Source organism: Phalaenopsis equestris, unplaced genomic scaffold (genome assembly GCF_001263595.1).
Source record: "Phalaenopsis equestris unplaced genomic scaffold, ASM126359v1 Scaffold210567, whole genome shotgun sequence".
Classification (NCBI taxonomy): Eukaryota; Viridiplantae; Streptophyta; class Magnoliopsida; order Asparagales; family Orchidaceae; genus Phalaenopsis; species Phalaenopsis equestris.
The window spans coordinates 318,771-339,901 of NW_018229645.1; the positions used below are offsets into that span (position 1 = coordinate 318,771).

The window sequence follows — 21,131 nt, forward strand, 5'->3', positions numbered from 1 at the left end:
CCTCTCAATGATGATATAACATATGAACATATACTACAAGTAGAATCTTCTAGTGCCAAGCTTTGGGAGATGTACTTCGATGGAGCTTCGTCAGCCAGAAAGGATAACGAATTACAGACAGTCATACCAGGGAAAATAGGGATTGATTTGATTTTATTTACACCAGATCAGGGACTGTTAAGGTTTTCTTACCACTTGACAGAGTCATGCATGAACAATGAGACATAATATGAAGCTTTGATTATCGGATTAGAGTTGGCAATATCAATGGACATAACAGACATTGTCAGCTATGGCGACTCACAACTTGTAATTCAGTAATTTCAATTCAAGATTGTAAAGCCGAGATTAACATAATATCACAAGTACTCAATGATGTTTCTCATAATTGATTCCCAGTGTAACACTGTATAGGATTTATCAAGGAGATAATGCCCATGCCGACTCTTTAGCCAAGCTTGCCAAGGAATTAGCGTGTTCGCCGGAGGATTCCAATGATATTACAGTGTAAGGACACCAAGCTTTTTCAAACATCGACCTCAATAATGTATGCAAATTCAAAAAAGAAGATGAGATAATAGATACAGTAGCCGACAATACTAAAGATTAGCGCAGGCCATTAATAGAATATTTGCAAACATGACAATTACCAGATGACAAGTTAGAAGCATATCATATTACGAGAAGAGCTTTGTCATATGCGTTGGTAGGTAATGTCTTTTATAGAATGTCTTTTGATCAGATGTGTTTTCAATGTTTAAGTAGAGCAGAAGCATAGGATTCATCAAAGAAGTACACGCCAGATTGTGTGGTGCTCGCCAGTCAGGGCCGAAGAGGGCCGAAGATGAAGATAAAAATTAAGAGATTCAGATATTATTGGCCAGTGATGTTGATAAATTGCATGGATACAGTAAAAAATTGTCACATGCGTGAACTGTATGGAGTGATATTGTACAAACCTTTGAATGTGCTGCACGCAACTATAGCCTCGTGGCCATTCTAGTGTTGTGGCACGGATATAGTGGGTTTGATAGACACTCCATCTTCATAGGGACACAGATTTATTCTCGCAGCCACAGATTACTTCTCCAAGTGGGCAGAGGCAGTGCCATTAAGGGAGACTACAAAGAACCACATTTTTAAGTTTTTCAAGAGTCAAATTGTCATTCGTTTTGGCATCACACGCATAGTTATTTCTGATAACGAGTCAGCCTTCAAGAGCACCAAGATCAACAATTTTGTTAAACGACATGGGATAGATTAGAGGTACTCTATGATTTACTATCCTAGAGTGAACAGCATAGCTGAGGCCTTCAATAAGATGCTCGTGCAAAGTCTTAAGAAATTGGACAAAAATAAGAAGGGATGACACGAGAAGCTGTTAGAGGCTTTGTGGGCCTACTGGACAACGTTCAAAACCCCTACTCTGTATACATAATATACGCTCATTTATGGGTCTAAGGCAGTACACCTACTGGAAGTTCAGCTACTATCTCTCAGAGTCATGATCACTAACCAAATTATAGTTAAAGACAACTGTAAGTTCCAACTTACAGAATTGGAAAGCCTTGAAAGAAAATGAATAGAAGCACAACAGAATCTAGAACTCTATCAAACAAAGATGATCCAGGCCCACGATAAACTTCTTCGCCCAAGGACATTCAATATCGGTGAACTCATACTCATTCTTAGAAGACCTATCATTGCACACTGCAGGAAAGGTGGAAAGTTTGAACCAACTTGTGAGGGACCATTTGTCATGGAGAAAGTTTATTCAGGAGGATCTTACAAGTTAGTGGATTTCTAGGGTAAAAGGCCCATGATACCGGTCAATGGGTGATATTTGAAGAAGTATAATATGACTTAATGTTCTCCAGGGTGAATTTTTTAAAGTGATACTTGTTCTGAAGATGGCTATTTGGCGAGCATCTGTGACTAGGTCCAAATATTTGTAATAAGATCTCTTTTAATAAAATAAAATCTAAATTTGTACTTTTAAATCATACCTTTAATTTTGAAGTTTACTAAATTAAATTAAATAAGATGCTTGCACCCGTATAATCCTAAAATCCCACTTAATGATAATTTGTTTATTGTTCTTGTTCTTTTTGAATTTCAGCACGCTGATGTTTTCCTGTCTTTTGCTAGAAAATATTTGGTCAGAAGATGATCTTCTCCTTTAAAGATGGCTTTAATCTCACAATTGACAAAGAGAAGGTAGCACAGGGCGGCTTTGTGAGTTTTGAATTGGACTACTGTCAACTCATTGTAGCTAGGAAGGCCCATATACGAGTATATTCAGCCACCGAGAAACATATGAGCTATAGCCATAGTTGAGAATCAGTGTTATAAAGGACTCAACATTGAAGAGAGAGAAGATAGAAACATTTCCAGGTGTGCAAGACCTAATGGAAAGGGTCGGTCACTTGTAGTTGAAGATTACAACGCCGATGGGGAACTTAGTCAGTCCTTCCACAGAAAGGATTTGTGATGCACCAATGAGAAGGACACGGCTTAGAAATGCCAACTGTCGCAAGCACAGAGCCTTGAAGTGACTAGAAAAAATACGTGCCAAGGAAGCATCTATGATGTTTGCTTCAATTCATGAAGAAGAAGTCTACAACCCAAACATGGAAGAGACTTCCACCACTTTGCCAATCACAGAGGATGAGCCAGAGACATTTACAAGGCCTGCATCTTCAGGGATCCCAATGAGAACACCATCAGCAGGATATTTGCTGAATGCTCGGAGTGAAACATCTACCACCAGGAGAGTAGAGGACATTTGAAGAATACGCAACCACCAGCATGAGGTTTAGATGTGCAGACCACCCAGAGGTCGAGCCATACATACCACATTTTATAGAGCCTCCATCGCCTTGGATTCCTCTAGTGGATGAGACTGAGGAGTGACCCTGATGTTTGCAAAGGAACCCTACGTAAGAGTTAGAAAGGATGAGCAAGGTCTAGAAGCAAATGTTTGAGTATTATGAGGAAGTTTAAGGAAAATTTGTTAATATTCTGGAAGGATTGGAGCTACACACTAGAGTATTCTCAGAAAGAAATGAAAGAAAGGTTCTGGATTGCATTTTTAATTTAAGGGATAGAGGCTGAGCTAGTTTATTGAAGAAGACATATTTAGAACCACAAAAATTGATACGTAGAAAAGGAAGGATCACTATCCAGTGTGGTTGTTGTTGCAACTTTATGAAAGACAGGAAAGAGAACCCCCCGGGCATTCTGAGATAAGACGAGGTATATCCCCTACCATTTGCGATAAAGAACATGATCAAGAGGATGGTATACTTCCAGTAGAGTGCATTCCGAATAGCTATATCATCAACATCTATGAGGAAGGTGACTGCATTCCTCCTCATATAGATCACCAAGACTTTGTCAGACCATTTTGTACAGTATCTTTCATGAGTAAGAGCAATATATTGTTAAGAAGAGAGATAAATATTATAAGACCCATATAATTTACAGGTTTAGTTAAAATTCCACTATCAGTTGGTTCAGTGCTGATTTTAAAAGGTAATGGAGCAGACCTGACCAAGCATTGCATTTCTGTTGTGTACGCCATAGAGTTTCAGTTACATTGCAAAGAATGGACAATAACAAGATACCATACGGATTCCAGCCAGACCTAGAGTTAGAAGAGTTATGCCCATATGAGCTGTGAGATAGTTGTACTTTTAAGTATAAGTGAAAGGACCTTTGTCCTGAAGCATGCCTTAGAAGGTTAGCTTGATCACGAGCTTACCCCAGGGGACATAAACTTATTACTTTTTCACTGGGTCAAAGAAGAAAGGATATGATAGATGATATTACATCTTCCACCGCTGTATTCATAAAATTGTTTTTGGACATTTTTGACATATGATCGGTTCTACTACATGTTTGAAGCCATTTAACAAAGTTCATTTTGGATTTCAGAATATATTGTTAACTTGTATCTTTTGTGTGATTGATGAAAAGTTGCATGACCACAAGTTGGTCCTAAATTATGACGAACAAATAATGATACAAAGAAATCTAATAATGAATGAAAACTAAGATTCAAAATTAAAGGAAAATATAAGGAAATTGAATTTGATAATCTTAATAACATAGATGATAAGAAATAAATAATGATTTTTCTTGATATTCCGCACTCTGCGTCTCCCTTACATCCCGTGTTCTCTGCACGAATTTAGACAACTCACACTTTGCACAAATTTGACAAGCCTTCGTATTCTTTTCACAAAGTTTCACTATGCACAAGATTCCATACATTTTTTGTACTCTTTCCACAAATACTCCGCACTCACAATGCTTTTTGAATCAATACCTAAATTCTGATTCCCATCTCGTGAGATATGTGTGAGACCCCTTTAAAAGAAGTAAGACGTCATATTCTTAACCTTTCAAGACAGGTGTTAGACCCCCTTAAATGTAGTAATGCTTTAACCTTTCAAGACAGGTGTTAGGCCCCCTTAAATGTAGTAATGCTTCTGATTCTCATATTTCCGGGGTTGGTACCTAAATTCTAATTCCCATTCTGGGATCAGTACCTAAATTGTAATTCCCATTACTTGAAATAGGTGTGAGACCTCTTTAAATGGAGTAAGACATCCTATTCTCATCGGCGAGGGGAACAGTGGCGAAGCTCGCGGCATCGCCCACTACAGCTCTGATTTCTTCGCCAGCATTCTTGGAGGCGGCCGGAGGCTTTTGCTGGGGGTGGTTTTGGTGTCGAGATTCAGCACCGTGCTAGAAAGGCAAATTCAATTTTGTTCAAAGATGTTTTCTTTTTCCGTTTTCATTCTGCTTGGACGAATGCTTCCTCTGGATTGAAGGAAATAAAATTGCAATATTTACTTTAAAATATGTAATTCCTTATCTCAACTTCCTAACCGTCCCGCACATCCGCAAATTCTGCATTCTTGATAACGAAAGTGGTATTTTAATTGAATTTCTTATAAACTATATCAAATTTTTTAACATTTTGTTTTGCAAAATAATAACAAATTTAAGTAAAAAAATTGATTGAATATTAAAAGCTTCTAATTCTAGATTTTGTGTTCAAACCTACAAGTACATTCCGATTAAAAAATAGCTTAAAATTTGTTCAGCTTTTGCTGCCTTTGATTCTTTAAATTACTGTATATTAAATTGTAAGATTGAACTTTGGTAAATTTAAAGTGGATGCATGTTGAATACAATTTAAGCATGAATGGTTGCATAAATTTGATTAGACGTGAGGTCAATTTATTTTTAGATTTTGTTGAGAATTAGATCTTATTTAGGGGTCCTATTGGTAATGAGAGAATATTGAAGGAGCTAGGGGTTTATTTGTAAAATCATTGTAATATCCTATTTAACCCCTTGTTGTAAATGTAAAGAATAGGTTTTTTTTGAAAAATTCTTAGTTTAGTGAGGGTCGTCTCTTATTTTTTAACTGTTCTGAATATGTTTTCTGCTTCTCAAGTATCAAATATATTGATATGACAATTCTATTGTAAATAACTTTACTGTACATGGGCGGAATAATCATTTATTCAGAAATAATTGCAAATCAGCTATTTTCAAACAGCTTATCCGAATAAGTTGTTGATTAGCAGCTTATCATGATCAGCTACTTAATAACAGATTATTCAATAAATTGTAGGTAACTACAAACAAGCCCTAAGATATTACCTAAAATACTTCTTTTTACATATTTTTATTTTGAATTTACAACGCCACACAATTTTTCTGCATTTAAATATTAAACATCTAAACTTTAATTTTTATTTATATATCATCTTGTTTATGCATTAAAATATTTATTTCATTTTTTTACATTTAAAATAAGATTAATTTTAATTTAATATGAAAGTTTTTGATAGCATAAATGTAAGAAGATAAAGCTAGATACTAGAAATGTAAGAACATAAAAATTAGGCGGTTTACATGTAGATGCTCTTTTTATTTTCAAGTATTTGATAAAATGATCTGTTAAGAAGGAAAGGAGAGGGTGCTTTTAGTTATTTATTTATTTTATAATTCATTTAAAATATATATACATATGTGATGGTTGAGTAGTAACTTACAACAATTGCTGAGAGATCATGCAATCAAGTTTCGTTGATAGGGCATATTCTTTTTTTTCTTGGGTCGCCACAATTTGCCATTGCTCCCTGTCTACAAAACTTAGATTGCATGATCAGCAATTATGATAAACTCCTAGTCAACCATCACATATTTATTGTTCTTTTTCATACCTTAAACCATCTAAAGTAATAAATAAATTAAACATGCAAGTAATGAAAAAGAAGCTACAAGTTGCAGTAGAACCGCCCATCTCCTCGCCTCCTCCCTCCGCTCATTTTCATACCAGCGGTTCTGCTCCAACCCTGGCATCCATAATCTAGGATGCGGCCACTCCCAGAGAGCGGACAGACTCCCAATCTCCGGCGGCAGCTCACCATCACCATTTCCTCTTTGCTCCTCACCGGCAGCCTCGTTGTCATCTGGTAGCTTAAACCTACATATAGGACATGAGTTATGCAGTCTCAGCCACGGCACAATGCAGTCAGAGTGGTATACGTGCTGGCAGGGCATCTCCCTCGCCTCTTCCCCGACGGTGAAGTCTTCTTTGCAGACAGAGCACTGCGAGCCTTCTTTGAGATGATCTGCGGTGATGGCCACGGTCGGCAATGCTTGGATTGAGGATGTTGGTGCAGGCGGCTGCCCCGGACGGTCATTCTGTGTGGCACTCTCGATGAACTCGTTAAGGTTGGGGCCAGTGTGATAGTCCTGGGGATGAACTGTGCCGGGAAGAGAAGCAGTCGCGGGTAGGGGCGTTGACGGAAGAAGCAGGGGCGATGGCGGAAGAAGCAGGGGCGGTTGGTATTCATGGACGACGTTGATCAGGGAGCAGCGGGGGCAGAGGACGGGAAGGTTGGTGGACAGCGGGAGAATGACGGGGATGGTATGGAGGCAGTGGTGGCACCAAAAGAGGCGGAAGGAACGGTGCAGGTCTGTTTGGAGAAGGGGAGGGCGGCGCAAGGACATTGGCCTGGATGGACTGAAGGAAGAGGAAACGTGAAGTTTTTTTGTATTGGAGTGTGTTTAATAGGTAAAAGAAGTAAGGAGAACTACGGGTGAAAGGATTTCTTGGTGGAAGGTGCAAAGGGATGCCGGCGGGGCTTAATTGGCTTGTTGGCCAACTTCTCTGCCGTGGCGTTTAAACTATGAATTTTGATTTAGAATCGCCCGTAGCAGAATGAGGTAGGAAACAAGTGGTGCTCTGCTGAGAAGTTCTATTGCTCTTGGTTGCTTGGTTTGCTGCCTGGGAGAATTAATATACACATTTGGATGATTATCACCAAATGTTATATTTATTATTACGCAAAAATTTAACATAATCTATTTCAACTTCCTACTCTTTCATTTGGTTAGCAGGAAATATTACGGCTAAAATTTGGCACTAATCAAATATATAAAATATTATTTTATTGTCTAAAAAATTGGAGAAGCATGAAGTCCGACCTAACCCATATGCACTATATAGTTGTTTGAATGTATTTCTTCGATAAAGTCATATTGCACATTATGGCTTTCACATTGGACTGTTTATTTGGATGATTTTCTTAATACAACATGGTTGTACTGAAAAAAAACCATTCATATAACTATACTAAACACGCTGGTAGGATGGGTTTCAGGATTCTCCGCTTTTCAGACAATGAAATTTTATATATTTGATACGTGTCAATTTTTAATTAGAGTTCAGACGTAATTCTAATTCAGACTCTGGACGTAATATCTTCTTGTTCATTACTCTTTTTTAATTTTTTACTCTTCCTCCTCATTAACCTTCCCTAAAGGCCAAAAAATATATGTAGCCTAATATGGTTAGCATATACCACACTGGGTTCTACAAAATTCACTATAAAATCAAATGCATGTTAAGAGAAACAATATGTATGATTATAGTTTTTAAAATAAATGAGACGTATCTTGTGCATATAACAACAATGTTAATGTTTTAATAGTGAATCACCGCAATAAACATGATTAAAAGGCATGTTATTAGTACATTATTGAATAACAAGTAAATAAAATTTATCAATAATGCAATGGTGATTCAAAATGGAAAAGGTAATTGAATGCTAAAATTCATATAACAAATAATTCTTTCAGCACTTATCACATTTCGTTGTACCAAGGAGGCTATCCCTAAATTAATGCGGGTCGTCACCACTTTTTTTTTGTTAGACCATAATTTACACTAATCCTAATTAAATGTAAATATTTTATCTATCTCTGTGACACGCGTTGTCTCCTTACTTACGCTTGCCTTCTCATTATTAATATGGATAAAGTTGTTAACTTGCATACCCTCAAGATGATTTCATAAAAAGATAATTCTTTTGGCCATTTTAGCCTCTTTTATATCACATTTATATATTAGAGTGCATTCATAGAGCCCCCCTATTCACATAATTTTTGTCATTTAATATAAAATACATTGTAATGAACTTTTTTCTTATGCTTTTTTTTCTTGTGTTACAATCTTGAATTCAATGTTGTTTTCTACGATTCACACATGAATACTTATAAAAGATAGATGCAAAATTATTTCTAGGATTTTTTAATTTGTAGGAGTACTCATAAGATGCTTCATAGCACATAAAACCATCTATAAATAATAACTTAGGTTTTATGCATAAGATAAATCTAAATGTGCCTTCTCACACTACACTTTAGTTAATGAGCCATTGTTCTATCATAGGATAATTTTCCTTCTCGCAGATACTCTAAAAGTGGTTGTCTCCAATCAGCTAAGTCTTCAACTGTGGATACAGCAATTTGTTCTCTATGTCAATCAAAATACTCCATGTCGATTAGAGAGAGGACCCGAAAACCCTGGACTTCAATCGGTGTTAATTTTGTTTTCAAGCACAATATCACTTTAGCCAACTTTGCAAAACCATCAACAATGGTATTACTACCAAGGGGAAGTGACATTAGGAATCTGTTTAAGTTAGCTCATCTATATTGATAAAATTGATGTTGTTGAAGTTTGAAAATCTTGTAGGTTCCAATAATATGTTTAAACACTAATTCTTAAAATTTAAAAAACTTTAACCATGTGAATGTTTATTAGAATGGTTAGATGTAAAGTAGTAATCAGAGATTCATATTCTAATTCTTTGTTAGTACATGGATCTAACAAATGGTAGCTGAATCTCATCATTCCCCACTCATTGGTTACAAATAAAAGTCATATCTCGGTTTTCCTATAGATAACCACTTTTGTATTGGGTTCTTTCTTAGCCTACAGAACATCTTCAAAATAAAACCCCTAACACGTTTTCTCTTTTTCTTCTAGTGTTATGATTTTTTCATAAGGTAAATCATCATTGAAAGGAGGATTACTGTGTAAAAAATGTGCTGCTTAGAAATCTACCAAATCTTGGCCTTTAGTAACACACAAGAGAATGAAGGTTATTTCAAATTGTAATAGGATCATTGAACAACATACTCTTTTTTTAGATAGAGTTAGGTGATCAAATAGTACAATAACTTAAACCAAGAGATAAGGCTGATTTTATGAGAGAGAATATAATACGTTAACTTTTAGATATCAAAATCAAGGATAGACACTGCTTTTTGATAAAAAAAAAGTTTCCTTTGGCTAGGATAAATAAAATATTTAAATAATAATGTGCATTTTCCTTGCCTATCTCCTTATTTAGGTCAGTGATGAGCCAAGGAACTCATGTAAAACTGAAATGTAACGATTTACCACTGTTTGGATAGGGGCATCTAATACTAGAGGTATCATCTAATATTATTTAATGTTTTCAAAGGCCTGTAGATAATCATCATCTAAATTTAACTTAATTTTCTTCTTAATTTAAGAAAAAAATTGATGACACCTAACTACGTGATTGGAAATAAAGCACCTTTGATATGTCAATGTAACCTAGAAGGATCAGAGCTGAGTTAGACTTTGGGGAGGTGGAATTTCAAATCTCGCTTTTATTTCCTCTGGATCTATCTTAATCCCATGATGTATTTTAATCATTATCATCCACAAGTCAAGCAGTAGTGAATCCAAAAAAAAATTTGATTTAAATTTCCAGTGTTTAGGATTCCAAATGTCAAAGTGGTGTGATTACTTCTTAAACCAAGTGTGTGGAATTAGTCTCTATTTTGCTAAATTGGTAACACAAGGAGAGTACCAATTAAAAAAGAGTTCTATTAATTCTTTTGAGATTTCATCTTCAAATTCTACATCTTTTTCAATGCTAAAAAATAAGGATCCTTTACAAATATTTTGACTCTAATAACCACTCAACTGGGGTCATACTTTAATTACCAACTTAGCCACAATATAGGTAGATAGTGTGGGTTAGAGCTAAAGTGTTAACATATTATTTATTTTTCTTGTGTATAGATGATTCTTACCTGTTTCGATTTGTAGCAATTGCTTTTTCTTCTTCTTCATTATTTCCTTCTTAAGGAAAAGTTTTACGTTGTTCCTATTTACATCAAAACAATAGAACAACCTATAGTGTATGACTCATCATCCAAGCTAGACTATAAGTCAATGGACAATGTAGGTGTTCCATTTTTTCTAATGTAGTGAAGAAATGATAGACTGTATGTCAATGAAAACTGTATGTTTGGTCTTTTTCCATGATTACTATGCTGCTTTTAGTGAATCTATCACCTAATCATAAGTTTAAAGAGGTGAAGAAATGCTAGAAACTATTTGAGGTTCATCATTATCATGAGATGATATTTCTTCTTCTTCTTCTTCATCTTCTTCATCTTCTTTTATCCTACCTTATTTTTTTTATATTTTCTTTTCCTTCTTTTTTTTTTATCACCAAATCATTTTCTACCTCTTCTTGGATGTTATTCTTATTTTCTTATTTTTCTTTAATAAGAATTTTTTCTCTTTTTTTTCCTAGCTTTTGAACTATAGATAGTTCTCTAGAAAAGAGCACTTATTTTTTCGACATATAGTATAATCCATCATCATAGTTTCTAACTTCTTGATTTGAGAATGGTTGTAAGTCACACTTAATGCAGAATTCCACAAAGTCTCCCCAATACTTGATGCATTGATGGAGGGAAGAAGGTATCACTAGGTCATCCCAACAATGCGTTGATTGATTTCTCATAATCAATAATTTGGAACTTCTCCTGAATTTGGAAGTCTCAAATCTTGAGTAAGAGAGTTATGGAGCTTAAAGCTTTTTCACGTATCTTACTAAATCTGCATAACAACATCTTATCAAATAAAAGCTTTTGGTTATCAATGTAAAGGTATTTAAAGGTTATCAAATTCATTATCTTCACCAATGCGCCGATGAACAATAAATTTAGATAATCAAAATTATCTAACAATCATAGAAATGTAAAGCAGTTGATTATGATCGATTGTCCCTGGTATGAGGTCATTATTAGTAAAAAATTGTTTAAAAATTCATTGAAGTTGTTTACCTCTCCATCTAAGGGATTATATGTCAGTTGAGCCATATAGATTTTAAGATCTAGTAAGGCTTTAATCAATGAATCTCTCATCTCTTTAGACAAGATAAGAGTAATGTAGATACTGAGTTTTACTGACAACTTTCTTAAATGAGGCAACATATTGTAATAAACCTTAGGTAGAGTATCCACATGCTTATCCTGTGAAGGAGCATCCTATGGAAGGGCCACTGAGTGATTAGGGCTAATTATTGGTGTAGATTTTTTCAAGAAGTAATTTGTGAGATGACAATACTTTACCGCTTTGAAGGTTGATTTCAAAAATATCATTTCTAGTGACAACTACCAATTATTATAAGTCTTCTTGAATCCATTCTTCGGATTGTTTAGAGTCTAAAAATTTTATCAATCTTAATATGCATACCTTGGAAATTGAGAATAGAGATATCATTATCAGAAAAGAGATTGTTGTCCAAAGAAGTTTTACAAACAAGTACCTGGAACAGATGCTAGAAGTACACTTCAACGGGTTAATCTTCAAATTATATTTTATCAGACATTCAAAGATAGTCCTTAGATCTTAAAGATGGTCGTCTTTGGAATGACTTTTCACCACTACATTATCGACGTAACATTTGATCTGGTAATGCAGCAAGTCATCAAAGATATGTGTCAAAGTACGTTGGTAGGTTGGCCTAACATTTTTCAAGTCATTCAGAACGTCATCTGATGTTTCATTTTAGAGGCCATCCAAATTTGATTGTATCCAAAGAAGCCTTCTATGAAGGAGAGTATTGCTTGTGTCAAGCTGACGTCTACAATCAGCTTTAGGATTGGTAGAGGAAAGTCGCCTTTCGGGGAGACCTTTTTTAGTTTCCAAGAGTCAATGCAAACTTGTATTTTCTCTTTCATCTTCCCAACGATAACACTGCTTGCAAGCCATGAAGGGTAGGAGACTTCCCTAATAACGCCAGCCTCAGTGAGCTTTTGAACTCTTCTATAACCATTAGCTCTCTCTACAGCAATATTCTCTGAGGTGCTTACTTGACATCAACAATGTTCTAGTAGCAACAAGATGCTGGACGACCACCTTTGGGGTTAAATCAGGCATTTTGGAATAGCTCTAGGCAAGGCAGTCTCAAAACTCATTGGGAATCTATACAACCTTGTTGGTCATAAAATTTAACAAGAGTTCACTAATGAAAGAAGGACAATGATAGTCAATTGTGCCTAAGTTGACCTTGTTCAACTCGTCAATGATTGAAAAGAGGTCATCGTCCAATTTTGGAGCGGCATCATTAACTTTGACTTCCTTACTGTGACAGGTATGGATCTTGCCATCATGAGATGTGGAGATCATTATGCAAGAAGAGTTGGTATTTTAGCTTCTCGCAGCCTTTAAACATATCATAGGCAAGATCTATTCCTAATGCTTCTATTCTACTACATAGCCTTACATAGTATTGCTTGACGAAGATACCAACTTTTTGGCAACACCCATTATCAAAGATTTTAAAAATAAAAAGCGAACTACAATAAGAAATATGGATGTCCTTCACTTGTTTGTTATCATCATTTAAATAGACTACATTATTGTTATTTACATGAGAATCTACTTTTCAAAATAAAATGCATTTCCCCTTAGACTTGAGTTTAGGAGGAATATAAAAGTTCTTGAGGTCTTGGATGACATAAGAATTTGTACTTATCAATTCATTGTGATGACATCATGATACCAGATTGATATTCAACATTTCATGTTCCAAAGACAACTTGGACAAAAGAGGGACCATGATCGATGTTGGTGGACTTGTTATAAAACTCATACTCAATTTCCCAGATCATATGTTTTACAACATATTTTAACAATTCAATTAGCCAGATCGAAAAGTAAATTAAGAACATAGTCAAAAAACCATCACAATTTATTTTGTATTTTAAAATTGACACATCCAAATTATCTATTCATTTCACCATATCTCATAGTAAGGAGAAAGATAAAGGAAACTACTTAAATTTCATGAGAAAGATACAACAAAACATAAATTTTATATATAAAATAAATTTCATACAATAATAATAAACAAAAATCACTTATCTGAAACTCTTTCTCAAAGCAAATCCCTTGTAGCCTCTCTTACAAGATGTATGAAGAAGAAATCTCTCACTTCTCTCCCTCTCTGACACTCTTAGAGAAGAATTCACACTTAAACTCACCACGAAAACTGAAACCTCTAAAGATATTAATGACTAAAGGACTCTAAGTGGTTGTGGGGAATGTGCAATAGCGTAGAAGAGAGTGGAAAGCTGTCAAAGGGGTTCTTTTCTAATCAATTTCCGCTCTAAATAGCCTAATGTAAGTTTTCCAAAAGGTGCATCCAAAAAATCTTCAAAAAACGTCCAAATTTATTGAATCTTCTAGAAATAGGTCTTGCACCGACACTGGCATTGTCGGCGCCCATTCTGGCGCAGTCGATGCCAGTGGTCCGTGGATTAATTTTGTGCTCTCTGTTAAATGGCGCTATTGGCACTGCTCCTAGCATTGTTGGCGCTGAGGATAGTCCGACCTCTATTCTGTAAGTCCGCGCTATCGGCATCCATCATGGCGCTGTCGACACTGAGTATTTCTTCAAAAACGTCATTTTGACTCCAAATTCTATCCTTTTTGCTTCTTTTTTGCTTCAAGTCCTAAAAATCAACAACCTACAATAAAACATAAAAAATACCTCCTTTAAAGCACAATATCACCAAAAATGTGTATAAAATATAGGTCTAAATATGCATATATTTTTGGTGTATCAAAATCTCCCAAACTTAATTGTTACTTGTCCTCAGGTAACTCCTTTACAGCATAAAAATATGACTCTTGGCAAAGTGTTTTAACTTCTAGATTTTCATATTCTAGTCCACTGAATACAATAGCATAACTTAAAATAAATGGAAAATAACTCCAGTTAATACTAACGGTATAAGAATATCTAGCAATCAAGTCTAAGATTTTTTATTCTCTATTCTTTTCAAGGAAAATTGCAAAGCGTCATATTAAAGCCACTTAGAATATCCATATGAAAAATAACTTCATGAAACTTTACTAGTAAATATGCTAATACTTAAATATAAGTTTAGAGAATGTAGCCAAACCTTCTTCTTTAAGTTGATTCAAGTGAAAACAATTTATTATTAGGCATCTCCTCACATCTTTTTCTTTTTTTTTCTCTCTCTATTTTTTTAAAAAATCATTTTCAATCCTTTTTCTTTTGTTTTCTTCTTTTTTTTATGTGAGGATTACTATATCTAGATAGCCTTTAATGATTTTTAACTTCATTATCCCCTTCTTAAAGTTAAAAACTTTTCACATTCCTTCACTTTATAAATTTATCTTAGATTTAAAGATTTTTCATAAAGTTTTATTCTTTGCTTCTTACATGAATCTCTAAGATTTTTTAACACTTCAAAAAGACAAATTCCTTTACTTATAATAAAAAAACATAGTATTACTCTCTTATACCAAATATCTTAATTTTTAAAATTAACCTTTATTATTGAAAATTTTTACTTAAGTTTACTATATATTTAGAAACACAAATATGGTTATGTAAGGTTATCTTCTAATATTAAAGGTCATGTTAAATTTAAAAATTTTGAAAATATAGCTAATTGAGGACAAATAAAATTAAGTTTCTTTCTTTAAAAAGGAATTCTTTCTTTCCCCAAAACTTAAATTTTAAAATATTTTGAATGAGAAACTTAAAAAGAAATTAAGGGTGGAAGAAAACATTTAATACATAAATAAAAGACTTACCTGTTGAAGGTTCTGATACTGAAACATAACTATGAAATATTGTAGGTGCTAATATAAAAAGCTACAAAACTTAAATTATTAAATAACACATAATACATATAAAAATTTGCTGAGAAAGAATTTAGTACAAATACATTCAACAAAGTGCTAAAAACTAACAACAGTGCTAAAATGATTTCCAATGTAAGAACAGTTTTACAATCCTAATGTTCACAATATAACATAACATCTAAAATAAAACAAAGTATCACACTCTAAAAATAAAATAATAATAACAATGAAATACAACCAACTATTAACTAAACAAAAGATCAAACTAAAACATCACCAGTCATCATCTTCTTCTTCTTCTACATCAAAGTTTTACTGCTAATACGGGGTGAACATAAGGTGAGTAGGAAACTATACTGAGTGGTCACCACTCATGTATTTAACCATTGCATCATCATAAGCAGCATCATATTCAAACTTCTGACTTGTTAAATCATTATTATGTGCATTTCTGGCCTCCATATTTATCTCCCTGTTGGATCATCAGTTGCTCCATAAGTCCCTGGAGAGTAGGGGTACTAGAACTAGAAGGAATATCCCTACTCCTACTTCCAGATCTCCATCCAACATAAGATTCATAAGTCTTAATATTTGCAAGCCCAAGAGGCCAATAAGTTTTAGAGGCTCAATCCTCTCCTCATTCATTGTAAAATTAACTCCTGCCTATTCACATAGTGTGAAGATCAAGGTCGGGTGTGATAAATCACCAGTAGTTTCACTCAAAGCAATAGAACGAGTATTTCTATAAACAATAGAGCATGCATCTATCCTTCTCATCTACTGGATACAGAAGTTCAGCATGGCTCTATCCTTTGTAACCTCACTATGATGATTTGTTGGTATCATTCTAGCAGATATAAAGTAATGTCAGGCCTTAGATACTACATTTAACATAGAAAAAGGGATGTTTACCTTAACATTTTTCTTCACCTTCCAAGCTCCTCTTCCATCAGTAAGAAAAGAAATAACTTCATCTAAGGCCTCATTTGTAGTAGAAAATAATTTATACTGACAGTTATACACATCCTCTAACTGATAAAATTCATTAATTCTTCTTGGAGTAAATTCTACCATTTCCCTATGAACAAAAACGTAGTCTTTAGAAGTTTCCTTCAAGTTGGCAAAGAACTCCATCACTATACCAATAATAGCCTCAACAGTAAAGTAACAAAAATTCTTCCACTACCGGGCAACGAATAATCTTTTGACTTCCCCACCTAGATTCTTAAATGCCCGATCCAGAATTACTTTCTTAGTTGTTAGCAGACTATTGAAACAAATATTAGCCTTGTAGTTGACAAACTTTTGATCATCAAAATCCACTTTCCTTATTCCCTTGCTCATTCTCGGTGCCATGGTAATCTAAGAAAATTTGATAAAATCCAAATAAATTTCAAATCTAAGAAAATTTGATAAAATCCAAATAAATTTCCAAAATTCTGAAAATCATAGTGTGGAACATTTTAAACTTAAATCTACTAAGTATTCTTCACTAAAGGATTTTCTCAAAATCTTCTAAAAAAATTTCAAAATTTCAAATCTCGGCAATGTAAGATAAATCCTTGGTGAAAATAAAAAATTTTTGGTTCAAAGTGTAGCTCTTACCAAGAGAAGATGAAATTCGAACTTATTTTGCCTTAAAATTGCCTCAAATCCAAGCAATAGTAAGCCTTAGGTGCACAATCTGGAGGTTGAAGGTAACCAAAAGGGTAAAAATGGTGTTTTTACTATGAAAATTGCGAATTTTAAGGGATTTGGGTACATTAAGATCGAGGGCGCTGTCGACGCCCATTTTGGTGTCGTCAGTGCCAGTGGCCAAAAATTCAATTTTTCAATTTTTACAATTTTCAACTTTCTTTCAATTCACTCCAAATTCTCATTAATCTTTTTGAACACTAATTTTCATCTTAAAATAATTCACAAACAAGTATTTTCACAAACAACACCAAACTAACTTTTATATATGAAAATCCAATTCTTACCAATACACTTTTCTAATCACACTTTCACATACATAAAGCAAACTAAATTATAATTAGTGTTGAAATCAAGCCACAACACTAGAATGCTAACACAAAACTATACATACAATTAAATTTACAAGAGTTCTAAAGCAAAGTAAATCCAACACAATCACATTAAAAACATAATTATTTTAAAATAGTAGAGAGTCAAACATCTTCAATTATTCTGCTTCATCTTCAGTACTTTATCCTCCTCCAATATCTCCCATAGACTGGTAATGGATGTATAAACTGTAGAAGGGTCAGTATGGGAGTTGATAAGTCAAATTTTCATGGATCCATCCATTTTTCTTGAACATCAGCACCAAACCTGCTTCAATTGTTCCAGTATGATCAAAGTTCTCCTTCATCCTTCAATATAAGTGATTAAAAAGGTAGTTAAGATTTCCTATTGCATTTATAATACTCTGAAGTTCTCTTTAAATTTTCTTCATTTTCTTCAAATTTTCTTCATTTCTTCCAAATGTTTGTGGCAATAATGGTGTTGAAGCATGTGATGAATGATCCAAAATAATATCTAGTGCTTGTGATGAATGATCATGAATGATCCAAAATAATATCTAGTGCTTCATTCCCATTCCCAACATAATTGTCATCAATGGGAGTCATGAGCTCCCAGAATAATAACACTTTCTCCCAACTTTCATATGGTACTTGAGATTGACTACAAAGTAAGAAAATCGTAAAAGGATGCCCTAGTTCATATATAGGCCCATTCATAATAATACCCATAGTAGATTTGAAAAGAATCGATCCCTCATCAATGAGCTTTTCCATTTGAATGCAATAGTTTAAAATTGCACCTTATTTTGGAGCTCTACTAATCTTCATGATAGGGAGTGATTTTGTAGAGAAGAAGAAATGCCATTGTTTTGATATTGGATTAAGTAGTGAAGCGAATAAACTAATGTATCCCTCATCTCTGATTTCTCAATTATCATTTTCATCTGTCAGAAAATGATACACACCTTGCATTATATCTCTCATTGGGATAAAATTTGTATAATGATAGATTGACATGTTTTCTACCATATACAAATCATTAATTTGAGGCGGAGTCAATGGTATAGACTTTCCTCGAACGAAGACAACTCCTTGGGTAATTCCATGTAAGTTAGCATAAAATTCCTTTACCACTGGTACAACAACTGCAGCGGTAGTGTAGCATAGAAATCACCAATGCCTCTGTACTATGATTTTCTCAATCTGTGAACATGGATTACTCAATCAATGATTGATAAAGCCTCTCTCCTTGATAAATCTCTTTTTTGTAATGACCTTGTCATATAATCTCTGTGCGTCAAAATTGATAAACTTTATTCTAATAAAAACTCCATACCTTAAAGTATTTCTAGAATTAAAAGCTATGGATTTTGAAATTTGGAAGTTTCTGGTCGTCCAAGGCAATTTTTAGGCCATTAAAAACACCTCTCAACAGTAATTTAGAAGTGCAATCCCGCCAAAGTCCTCTAAATTCATCCTAAACGCATGAAACTGCTCAGGACCCTGTCCTCGCCATGGCTCGTGTATATGGGCACCGTCGGCTCCAGTGGCCAAATTTGCGTCTCTTCTTTTTGGTTCAATTTGATTCCAAATTTTCCTCCAACACAATTTTTGTCATAATTTATGATATATAAAATTGTGTAGGATTCAAAAATATTATTATTTATTGATATATAAAAACACTTATTAAACCAAATAGTAAGATATATATATATATATATATATATATATATATATATATAGAGAGGCTGTCACCACGGTTTAACATCGTCAGCCTGACATACCATTGTTTAATCAGGATGACTTAACATCAAAATTCCTTTAAATTGTGGCATGTGCCCTTCATAATAATATTTCAATCGATGCCATTAACTTTAAATATCTATCCAGTTTTAGGATCTTTAATAATAGTAGTTCCATAATGATATACTTTAATCACTTTAAATGGTCCTAATCATCTAGATTTCAGTTTTACTGGAAATAATCTCAATATTGTATTAGATAATAAAACTTCTTGTCCAGGTTCAAACTTCTTTTTAAAAATCTTTCGATCATGCCATATTTTCATTTTCTTTTTATAGATTTGTGAATTACCATATGTTTCATTTCTAATCTCCTCAACTTCAGACCCCTTATTGAGAAGGCACACTTCCTTCCTGAACAGAGTTACATTGCTGGCCTCAAGCTTACTGGTATCCCCAATGATAAGGAAATTTGGAAAGCAATCAGCTCCACAGACAACAATAAATCTGCTGGCCCTGATGGCTTCACTGTTGAATTTTACGTGAAATCTTGGGAGATTATTAAGGCTGATGTTATTGCTGCAGTAACAAGCTTCTTCCAAGGCAATAATATTCCAAAGTACTTTTGTTCCTCCACCACTGTACCAATTCCTAAATATGACATACAGCAGAATTGGAACCATTTCAGGCCTATCTGTTTGACCACTGTCAATTGTAAAACCATCAGCAAAATCATTGTGAACAGGCTTCTACCTCACCTGGACTCTATAATTAAACCCAATCAAACAACCTTTGTGAAAGGTAGGTCCATCATTGATAACACCCTTCTGGCTCAAGAACTATTATAGGATTTGAATAAAACTTGTAGAGAGGGCAATATGGTTTATAATTTGGACTTAAGGAAAGCTTATGATACAATAAGCTGGGATTTCATAATGGAAGTTCTTTCTACCAGAGGCTTTAACATTAACTTCTGTCACCTGATTAGGAGATGGCTACAAAACAATGAGCACTCCATCTTGATAAATGGGCAAGGGAGGGGTTCTTTCACTACTACTAGACGATTAAAGCAAGGGGATCCATTATCACCCACCATTTTTTTACTTGCTATTGATTATTTATCCAGAATTCTTGATGAAGCTTTGCTGAATCACAGTCACAACAGATATCATCATAGATCCAACATTGTCATTAACCATTTACTATATGCTGATGACATAATGGTCTTCTCTAGAGCCAGCAAAAATGCTATCAGAAAAGTCTTCCAGACACTACAAAAATTTCGAGCTAATTCAGGATTGTTCTTCGATCCAGCAAAGTGTCAGATGGTCTTCCATAAACATGCCTCCTCTACTCACAAGCATTGGGCATCTGAATATACTGGCTTTACAACTTCTCAACTCCCTATTAAGTACCTTGGGTTGCTTCTTATCACTGGAAGAACCAAACAAACTCAATTTGATGAGGTATTGAACAAAATTTCTAGTCTTCTCAATGGGTGGACACAGACCTTCCTTTCTAATGGTGGAAGAATTACTTTGTTAAAGAGCATTATTACTATCTTCCCATCTTATATACTGCAAATGACCACCATTAAGAAAAGCACCCAAACCCAACTGGAAAGAATATTCAATAAATTTTTGTAGTCAGGTCAAAGACAGCAAATGCATTGGGCTTCCTGGAGAAAAGCTGCTAAACCTCAAATTGCTAAAGATCAGCACCCCACACTTGTCCTAAGGAAAATTGGTGATTCTAAAATTTTGGTGAAAATGCTGAAAATCAGACATATTGCTGAAACAAATTATAGGTGGAAAATGCTGAAAATCAGACATATTGCTGAAACAAGTTTTGGCCTGAGAATTGGTGTCCCAAAGACTGGTTATCCCCCATCACCAATATCTACAATAGTGATTTAAAAGTGGCTGATTGCTGGGATGGTGATGAATGGTCCCTGGAAAAGTTATCTAATCTTCTCCAACCTCACTCTATTAGTAATGTGGCCAGTATAAAGTTTAATAGAAGTACAACTGACAA

At 34.4% G+C, this 21,131-nt stretch overlaps 1 protein-coding gene across 1 annotated transcript; it reads right to left on the minus strand.

Annotated features, from left to right (window-relative positions):
• Positions 1 to 6,002: 6,002 nt before the first annotated feature.
• On the minus strand, positions 6,003 to 7,267 carry LOC110036766 (RING finger protein 44-like). Its single transcript, XM_020741292.1, has one exon. The coding sequence runs from the start codon at positions 7,036 to 7,038 to the stop codon at positions 6,256 to 6,258; it is 783 nt and encodes a 260-aa protein (XP_020596951.1). The 5' UTR covers positions 7,039 to 7,267; the 3' UTR covers positions 6,003 to 6,255.
• Positions 7,268 to 21,131: the final 13,864 nt, after the last annotated feature.